At 47.2% G+C, this 10,000-nt stretch overlaps 1 protein-coding gene across 2 annotated transcripts in view; it reads left to right on the forward strand.

Annotated features, from left to right (window-relative positions):
* The first annotated feature begins 9,204 nt into the window (after positions 1-9,204).
* Positions 9,205-10,000, forward strand: part of LOC139572051 (platelet-derived growth factor subunit A-like) — a 22,792-nt gene continuing 21,996 nt past the window's right edge. The window contains exon 1 of one of the 2 annotated variants that reach the window (XR_011674344.1): positions 9,205-9,367. Coding sequence is in view for 1 of the 2 variants with exons in the window: in XM_071394875.1 (XP_071250976.1) it covers positions 9,259-9,367 (109 nt within the window). In the remaining variant the exon portion in view is untranslated. The remainder of the gene's footprint in view (positions 9,368-10,000) is intronic. The other variant, XM_071394875.1, reaches the window with a different exon arrangement.

Here is a 10,000-nt window from a genome sequence, read left to right on the forward strand (position 1 = left end):
AGAGTCTACAGTGTCGAGAGACTGCAGTGTTGAGAGTCTGCAGTGTCGAAAGTCTGCAGTGATTAGAGTCTACAGTGTCGAGAGTCTGCAGTGTCGAGAGTTTGCAGTGTCGAAAGTCTGCAGTGTTGAGAGTCTGCAGTGTTGAGAGCAGCCTCAGGGGCATGTAGGAGGTCCATGGTGGATGGGAGGGTGATTGTGTGTGTGAACATGCACGTGTATGTGTTTTGGCGTGTATGTGCTTGTGTGTGTATGTAAGGGAGTCAGTGAAGAGCAGTCAGCAAGGCGATGGTCTCTTCAGACAGGGTGACAGCTGAGATGACCTGTCCCCCCTGGAGCCAGTCTCCTCTCCCCCTCCCCTCTCATCTTCCCCAGCCTCTTGGTCTGTTCTTATCTGTCTATACTGAAGGAGTGACAGGAAGGGGAACCTGACTCTTGACATGAGGCCTGAGGTGGAGAGGTGGAGTATCTGTAGCCTGTATTCCTGGCTGCACTTCACTCTACAGGGAAAGGCTGTGCAGCAACAACCTGACCCTACAGCTCTGCTCTGCCTGTTCACCTACAGTTGGCAACAGTTCAGGGCCTGTATTCCTGGCTGCACTTCACTCTACAGGGAAAGGCTGTGCAGCAACAGCCTGACCCTACAGCTCTGCTCTGCCTGTTCACCTACAGTTGGCAACAGTTCAGGGCCTGTATTCTCTAAGCTTCTCAGAGTTCTGATCTAGAATCAGTCTTTGCCTTTTAATAAGATTATATGGACATGGGGGACCTGATTCTAGATCAGCATTCCTACTCTGATGCCCCAGATTCACCCACAGCCACATGCCCGTTGAGACAAAATACTCCCACTGGGGGAAACTGATTGAATCAACATTGTTTCCACTTCATTTCAACCAAAAAATGTAATGATGTTGAATCAACATGGAAATCTGGTTGGATTTCAAAAAAGACAACTCAACCCAATGTAAATTAAAACTAGACATTGAACTGACGTCTGTGCTCAGTGGGCTGATACACTCTCTCACAGGAAGAACCATTTCCATTTCTCCATGACCAGGGCCTGTATTCATAAGATGTCTCAGAGTAGGAAAGGCAACACTGATCCTAGATCAGCACTCCTACTCTGAGATACTTTATGAAAACGGGTCCAGAAGTGTTGTGTCAGCAGGTAGCATGCTGACAGTGAACGGGGGAGTCAAACATAGAATGAGGGAAGGAGGGAGAGGGAGAGAGAGAGAGAGAGAGAGAGAGAGAGAGAGAGAGAGAGTCTCCTAGCTAATAGAGGGAGTAATTTAGGAGTCATCAGAGGCAGTGTGATTCATGGCTGGAGACTGAGGAGGCTGCTGCAGGCAGCAGGCGTGTCATTACCTACAAGCCTTTACCTCAACCTTACCTGGAGTAGACAGGGGAGAGGAGGAGGGGGGCTCCCTACAGAGGTAGCATTATATCTTGCTCTGTCTTCTTTACTGTCTTTCTCTTCCTCTCACTCTCCTTTCTTTTTTCTTTCTCTCTCTTGCTCATTCAGTCTGCTTCTGTGTCTTCATGCTTGTCTCTCTCTCTGTCTATCCATATCTCTTTCTCTCTTCTCCCCCGTCTCTGTCTCCATATCTCTTTCTCTCTTCTCCCCGTCTCTGTCTCCATATCTCTTTCTCTCTTCTCCCCGTCTCTGTCTCCATATCTCTTTCTCTCTTCTCCCCGTCTCTGTATCCATATCTCTTTCTCTCTTCTCCCCCGTCTCTGTCTCCATATCTCTTTCTCTCTTCTCCCCCGTCTCTGTCTCCATATCTCTTTCTCTCTTCTCCCCGTCTCTGTCTCCATATCTCTTTCTCTCTTCTGCCCCTCTCTGTCTATCCATATCTCTTTCTCTCTTCTCCCCCGTCTCTGTCTCCATATCTCTTTCTCTCTTCTCCCCGTCTCTGTCTCCATATCTCTTTCTCTCTTCTCCCCGTCTCTGTCTCCATATCTCTTTCTCTCTTCTCCCCGTCTCTGTCTCCATATCTCTTTCTCTCTTCTCCCCCGTCTCTGTCTCCATATCTCTTTCTCTCTTCTCCCCGTCTCTGTCTCCATATCTCTTTCTCTCTTCTCCCCCGTCTCTGTCTCCATATCTCTTTCTCTCTTCTCCCCGTCTCTGTCTATCCATATCTCTTTCTCTCTTCTCCCCCGTCTCTGTCTCCATATCTCTTTCTCTCTTCTCCCCGTCTCTGTCTATCCATATCTCTTTCTCTCTTCTCCCCCGTCTCTGTCTCCATATCTCTTTCTCTCTTCTCCCCGTCTCTGTCTCCATATCTCTTTCTCTCTTCTCCCCGTCTCTGTCTCCATATCTCTTTCTTTCTTCTCCCCGTCTCTGTCTCCATATCTCTTTCTCTCTTCTCCCCCGTCTCTGTCTCCATATCTCTTTCTCTCTTCTCCCCGTCTCTGTCTCCATATCTCTTTCTCTCTTCTCCCCCGTCTCTGTCTCCATATCTCTTTCTCTCTTCTCCCCGTCTCTGTCTCCATATCTCTTTCTCTCTTCTCCTCCTCTCTGTCTCCATATCTCTTTCTCTCTTCTCCCCGTCTCTGTCTCCATATCTCTTTCTCTCTTCTCCCCCGTCTCTGTCTCCATATCTCTTTTTCTCTATTCTCCCCGTCTCTGTCTCCATATCTCTTTCTCTCTTCTCCCCCGTCTCTGTCTCCATATCTCTTTCTCTCTTCTCCCCGTCTCTGTCTCCATATCTCTTTCTCTCTTCTCCCCGTCTCTGTCTCCATATCTCTTTTTCTCTATTCTCCCCGTCTCTGTCTCCATATCTCTTTCTCTCTTCTCCCCGTCTCTGTCTCCATATCTCTTTCTCTCTTCTCCCCGTCTCTGTCTCCATATCTCTTTCTCTCTTCTCCCCCGTCTCTGTCTCCATATCTCTTTCTCTCTTCTCCCCGTCTCTGTCTCCATATCTCTTTCTCTCTTCTCCCCGTCTCTGTCTCCATATCTCTTTCTTTCTTCTCCCCGTCTCTGTCTCCATATCTCTTTCTCTCTTCTCCCCCGTCTCTGTCTCCATATCTCTTTCTCTCTTCTCCCCGTCTCTGTCTCCATATCTCTTTCTCTCTTCTCCCCGTCTCTGTCTCCATATCTCTTTCTCTCTTCTCCCCGTCTCTGTCTCCATATCTCTTTCTCTCTTCTCCTCCTCTCTGTCTCCATATCTCTTTCTCTCTTCTCCCCGTCTCTGTCTCCATATCTCTTTCTCTCTTCTCCCCCGTCTCTGTCTCCATATCTCTTTTTCTCTATTCTCCCCGTCTCTGTCTCCATATCTCTTTCTCTCTTCTCCCCCGTCTCTGTCTCCATATCTCTTTCTCTCTTCTCCCCGTCTCTGTCTCCATATCTCTTTCTCTCTTCTCCCCGTCTCTGTCTCCATATCTCTTTTTCTCTATTCTCCCCGTCTCTGTCTCCATATCTCTTTCTCTCTTCTCCCCGTCTCTGTCTCCATATCTCTTTCTCTCTTCTCCCCGTCTCTGTCTCCATATCTCTTTCTCTCTTCTCCCCCGTCTCTGTCTCCATATCTCTTTTTCTCTATTCTCCCCGTCTCTGTCTCCATATCTCTTTCTCTCTTCTCCCCGTCTCTGTCTCCATATCTCTTTTTCTCTATTCTCCCCGTCTCTGTCTCCATATCTCTTTCTCTCTTCTCCCCGTCTCTGTCTCCATATCTCTTTCTCTCTTCTCCCCGTCTCTGTCTCCATATCTCTTTCTCTCTTCTCCCCGTCTCTGTCTCCATATCTCTTTCTCTCTTCTCCCCCGTCTCTGTCTATCCATATCTCTTTCTCTCTTCTCCCCCGTCTCTGTCTCCATATCTCTTTTTCTCTATTCTCCCCGTCTCTGTCTCCATATCTCTTTCTCTCTTCTCCCCCTCTCTGTCTCCATATCTCTTTCTCTCTTCTCCCCGTCTCTGTCTCCATATCTCTTTCTCTCTTCTCCCCGTCTCTGTCTCCATATCTCTTTCTCTCTTCTCCCCCGTCTCTGTCTATCCATATCTCTTTCTCTCTTCTCCCCCGTCTCTGTCTCCATATCTCTTTCTCTCTTCTCCCCCGTCTCTGTCTCCATATCTCTTTCTCTCTTCTCCCCGTCTCTGTCTATCCATATCTCTTTCTCTCTTCTCCTCCTCTCTGTCTCCATATCTCTTTCTCTCTTCTCCTCCTCTCTGTCTCCATATCTCTTTCTCTCTTCTCCCCGTCTCTGTCTATCCATATCTCTTTCTCTCTTCTCCCCGTCTCTGTCTCCATATCTCTTTCTCTCTTCTCCCCGTCTCTGTCTCCATATCTCTTTCTCTCTTCTCCCCGTCTCTGTCTCCATATCTCTTTCTCTCTTCTCCTCCTCTCTGTCTCCATATCTCTTTCTCTCTTCTCCCCGTCTCTGTCTCCATATCTCTTTCTCTCTTCTCCCCTGTCTCTGTCTCTGTCTCCATATCTCTTTCTCTCTTCTCCCCGTCTCTGTCTCCATATCTCTTTCTCTCTTCTCCCCCGTCTCTGTCTCCATATCTCTTTCTCTCTTCTCCCCGTCTCTGTCTCCATATCTCTTTCTCTCTTCTCCCCCGTCTCTGTCTCCATATCTCTTTCTCTCTTCTCCCCGTCTCTGTCTCCATATCTCTTTCTCTCTTCTCCCCCGTCTCTGTCTCCATATCTCTTTCTCTCTTCTCCCCGTCTCTGTCTCCATATCTCTTTCTCTCTTCTCCCCGTCTCTGTCTCCATATCTCTTTCTCTCTTCTCCCCGTCTCTGTCTCCATATCTCTTTCTCTCTTCTCCTCCTCTCTGTCTCCATATCTCTTTCTCTCTCCTCCCCTGTCTCTGTCTATCCTTCTCTCTCGCTCTAATCACTATGTCTATCCATCTCCCTCCCTTCCCCCTCCCTCTCTCTTTCTCTCCCAGCCTGCTTTCTTCATGTAGAAAGGAAAACAACAGAAAGGTCTTTTGTGATGCTGAAAAAGCAGTAGTCAGTCCATAAAGGACTCCTTTATATGGCGTCTCCTTTTCTCTCTCCAGCCGCTCTGACATGGCCTGTCTCCTCCCGGTGTCCATTGCCGTGACGCCCTCCCTCCCTCCCTCCCTCCCTCCCTCCCTGCCTGCCTGCCTGCCTGCCTCCCCGTCTCCTTCCCTTCCTGCCTGCCTGCCTCCCCCTCTCCTTCACTCCCTTCCCACCTAGAGAGAGAAAGGGGAAGAATAGATAGAGAGAAATTAAGGGGGGGTAGAGAGGTAGGGGGTAGAGAGATAAAAAAGGAAGAGAGAGAGGGATTGAGAGAGACGGGGAAAGGTAGAGAGAGCGATAAAGAGAGGGAGAGCAAGAGAAAGAGGGATGGAGGAAGAGAGAAGGGTAAACGGAGAAAGGTTAAGGGGCGAGTGAGAGAGAGACAGAAAGAGAGGCAGGCTGGGAGTTCTGTCAGTGACCCAAAGCATTAAAAGGTTGTTAGGTGGAGACATCAGGCAGCTGTCACAACCTGTTTCACTGACAGGAGGGCAGACAGGACAGAGTGTGTGTGTGTTAGTGTGCATGTCTGAATGCGTGCTTGCACGTCCTGCGTGTCCATGCGTGCATGTTTGTGTGTCTGACTGAGTGCATATGTGTGTGTGTGTGCATGTGTGCGTGCATGTGTGTGTGTGCGTGCATGTGTGTTTTAGCGTGCATGTTTGTGTGTCTGACTGAGTGCATATGTGTGTTTTAGCGTGTGTGTTTGAGTGCCTTAGTGTACATGAGCCTACTTGACACAGTGATACCTATAGGTTTTGTGTTGGGCTAAACGGCAGGGAGACAGGGCTCCCAAGCAGAGCAGGTAAACACTAATCACTTCCTCTAGGGAGGGAAATCTTTTCTGGGTCCTAGCTGTCTGACTGGGACGGTAGGTACCTAGCTGTTATAAGCAAAATATAGCTGGTTCAAATCCCAGAGCCGACTAGGTGAAACAAATCTGTCGATGTCAACTTGAGCAAGACATTTAACCCTAATTGCTCCTGTGGTTGCTCTGGATAAGAGTGTCTGCTAAATGACTGACTAGCTGACAGGGAGACGCTATGGCCTCCTCTCTCTTCCCACTGCCTGGGCAATGTTTACGCTCGACAAGGCCTCGAAATGCAGCATACAGAGGTAAATAAATACGCAAACAGAGGTTTATATAGACCTTGTAGAGGAGAAGAAAAGCCTTTCAGATGTCTCGTCTACAGCACAAAGGCTGGATAAGTGAAGTCCTTTACCTGAAGGCTTTGTCTAGTGGTTGACTCTGGGCTTTACGTTGTTATGAGCATAGTGAGTTGAGTTCTGATATGTGTGTTTAGGTTTCCTTTTTGTGTGTGTGTGTTTGGGTGTGTGATCTGTATGTGTGTTCAGTATATGTAAACAGGTATGGGGTTGTGTCCCTTGAACAGGTGGGCTACCAGAGAGAGGACCCACCTGATCTGTAAACAGTGTCTCAGAAAGTTTCTGTACAGTCCAGCCTCTGTTCCCTGGGAAAAGGCTGCATCCACTGAACAGCCCTTTATCATTTTACTGCTGTGTGTGTGCGTGTGTGTGTGTGTGCGTGCACGCCAGCCATGAGTGTGTGTGTGTTTGCGTTCTGTACCATGAGTGTGTGTTACTTTGGCACCAGATCCTGTAATAAAGTGCATACTCTGGGTGGGGACCAAAACAAGCTGGGATTATCAGATGACCATGACTGTAATAAGGTGAGCTAGCTACAGTAAACTGTTAGCGTTCAGTTAGCTAACAGCCCTGCACTGTACTGTGGCACCATGACTGTAATAAGGTGAGCTAGCTACAGTAAACTGTTAGCGTTCAGTTAGCTAACAGCCCTGCACTGTACTGTGGCACCATGACTGTAATAAGGTGAGCTAGCCACAGTAAACTGTTAGCATTCAGTTAGCTAACAGCCCTGCACTGTACTGTGGCACCATGACTGTAATAAGGTGAGCTAGCTACAGTAAACTGTTAGCATTCAGTTAGCTAACAGCCCTGCACTGTACTGTGGCACCATGACTGTAATAAGGTGAGCTAGCCACAGTAAACTATTAGTATTCAGTTAGCTAACAGCCCAGCACTGTACTGTGGCACCATGACTGTAATAAGGTGAGCTAGCCACAGTAAACTGTTAGCATTCAGTTAGCTAACAGCCCTGCACTGTACTGTGGCACCATGACTGTAATAAGGTGAGCTAGCTACAGTAAACTGTTAGCATTCAGTTAGCTAACAGCCCTGCACTGTACTGTGGCACCATGACTGTAATAAGGTGAGCTAGCCACAGTAAACTGTTAGTATTCAGTTAGCTAACAGCCCTGCACTGTACTGTGGCACCATGACTGTAATAAGGTGAGCTAGCCACAGTAAACTGTTAGCATTCAGTTAGCTAACAGCGCTGCACTGTACTGTGGCACCATGACTGTAATAAGGTGAGCTAGCTACAGTAAACTGTTAGCGTTCAGTTAGCTAACAGCCCTGCACTGTACTGTGGCACCATGACTGTAATAAGGTGAGCTAGCCACAGTAAACTGTTAGCATTCAGTTAGCTAACAGTGCTGCACTGTACTGTGGCACCATGACTAAACATAATTGCACTCAACGTAATTGTACACTTTCTGCCAAAAGTCAACATTTAAGCAAACATTTCCTATAAATAGTGATGTAAAACCACTAATTAGACTACTAGACTACCTGGCTGATGGAGGTTGATGACCACCTGTGAAACGACCACCTTGGTTTACATTACAAGATGGCCACCTGTGTGACTCAACTGTAGCCGCTGCATTCCTTCTGTGAAAGTCTCCCCCTCCTCCCACTGTGTTTAGTAATGGGTGAATAAGACTGAGCATGTAATTACACACTAAGAAAAGACGGTTCCCCAAGGGTTCTTTGGGAAGGGTGAATGTTCTATGTGGAACCATAAGGACTCAATGAGCCCTTCTATGGTTCTTTGCATTTCAGAAAAGGGTTTCTCTGTTAGTGATAATTAAAATGTAGGGGTGGTGACTCATTAGAATATTTCGGGGCATGGTTTGCTCACAGCTCATTTTGTACAACCGTGAGTGAGAGTGTCATGCCAGTTGATGTAATCTGTGGCGTTATGACATTGCGTTGTAAATATGACTATGGCCAGTGACGGTGCCTTGTGAAAGACTCACATATGGCCTTATGTCAATTGAAAACTGTTGTCTACCTCAGTTCTCAATTTTCCCCTCAGCAAGTTCCAGCAGTTCCAGGGCTAGCACACCTGATTCAACTTGTCAATTACCACAATAATAACACCTATGGAATTCATACAATATAATATGGCTAACCAAAATAACAACATTTACGGTTCTTCAAACGGTACTACATAGAACATTTAAGATTGATGAAGGTTCTTTATAGAACCATTCTCCATAAAGGTTCTATAAAGAAGCTTAAAAAGGGCTCTGTATAGCTCCAAAAAGGGTTGTAACCATAGCGGAACCCTTTTTTGGTGCTATATAGAACCTTTATTAATGGTTCTGTATAGAACCTTAGGAAAAAAGAACCTGCATCAATCTTAAATGTTCTTTGTAGTACCGTTTGAAGAACCATTCAGGTTTTTCAGCCAAAGAACAAGCCAAAGAACCCTATTTGGCACTATTTAGAAGCATTTAGTTTTCGTCTGTACATTAAGGTCTATGGCATGGTTTAAAACATACTATCTAGATCCTGTTTGCTGTAACCTCTACTGGAGGAGGCTTGTGGTCGGCTGTTTCGCAGCCGAACAATGATGATGATGGTGATTACTGTCGAGGTATGACATCATCAACCGTCTGCCAAGCCAATAAAGGCGGTTCATTTAAGTCATTAAGCCGGTGACTAGGAATGTTTGTTGTGGAGAAGCAGGCTCCATAAAACATCAATGGAGGAAATGACGCAGTCTTTAGCTGAGGACCACACTAGCCACTTGTACCACAATGTAATTCACCTCCAATTAAGTGGGCTTGTAAAGTGTCATTAATGTAGGCTTGAGTGGTGAAACTGGGGTGAACTTGCTTGGTTGAGTAAGCTTCCTTTCTCTGTGTGTATGTGTGTGTGGGTGTGTGTGTGCGTGTGTGTATGAGTGAGTCTCTGCGACTGTGTCTGTGTGTCTGTGTGTTTGTGTGTGTGGGCGTGAGTGTCTGCGACTGTGTGTGTGTGTGTGTGTGTGTGTGTGTGTGTGTGTGTGTGTGTGTGTGTGTGTGTGTGTGTGTGTGTGTGTGTGTGTGTGTGTCGAGACATTGCATTAACACGGCTGCCTTCTGTTTTGACGAGGTGCGGAAAATGAGGTCATGGAGGAGACCAAGCCGATGCAGAAGCATCATAAGAACTACTCCCAACAACACGGCTACTCAGACCTGAAGAGCTCACAGATACACAGTCGACGCAAGAGGAGCGTTGGTGGGTCTGCAACGCCACACATCATCACAACACAACACAGGATTCACACATACAGACTACGTCTGCAACGCCACACATCATCACATCACAACACAGGATTCACACATACAGGCTACGTCTGAACCAAGGCATGACAATGAATGGACATGATGTTAGGTTGTGTTTACTGAGGGACTTATAATGAAGACAAGACGTCTATCTACCAAACATTTAGCCTAGGATTCATGGGAGATTATCGCTGGTGAGGGAAGGGAGGGGTTACCGGTCTAGGGGAGCCTATGATTGACTGTGGCGTGTAGATCTAAGACACACATGTCGGGAGGAGGAAAAAGGATCCTTAAAGCAGGAAATTCCAGGCATTCAGTGTTCATGTCTCAACTCGCCGGGCCTTGACTTATATTACCTGGGAGAGTGCCACGCGGGTAGAGGTATCCTCTCACAGAGGCCGAGAGAGGAGCCTAGTGTGTAGCTTGTAGGGATGTGTGACGGACGGGGTTCGAACCCAGGTCTTCCATACGACTGCATTAGCCCACTAAGCCAAACTCTTCAGGTACTCGTCACACAAGAGGTCTCCAGGCCTTACTTACAGCCTGTAACTATGGGTTCTTCCTGGTTAGATCATGTACCATACCA

The sequence above is a fragment of the Salvelinus alpinus genome, chromosome 1 (assembly GCF_045679555.1).
Source record: "Salvelinus alpinus chromosome 1, SLU_Salpinus.1, whole genome shotgun sequence".
Taxonomy (NCBI): Eukaryota; Metazoa; Chordata; class Actinopteri; order Salmoniformes; family Salmonidae; genus Salvelinus; species Salvelinus alpinus.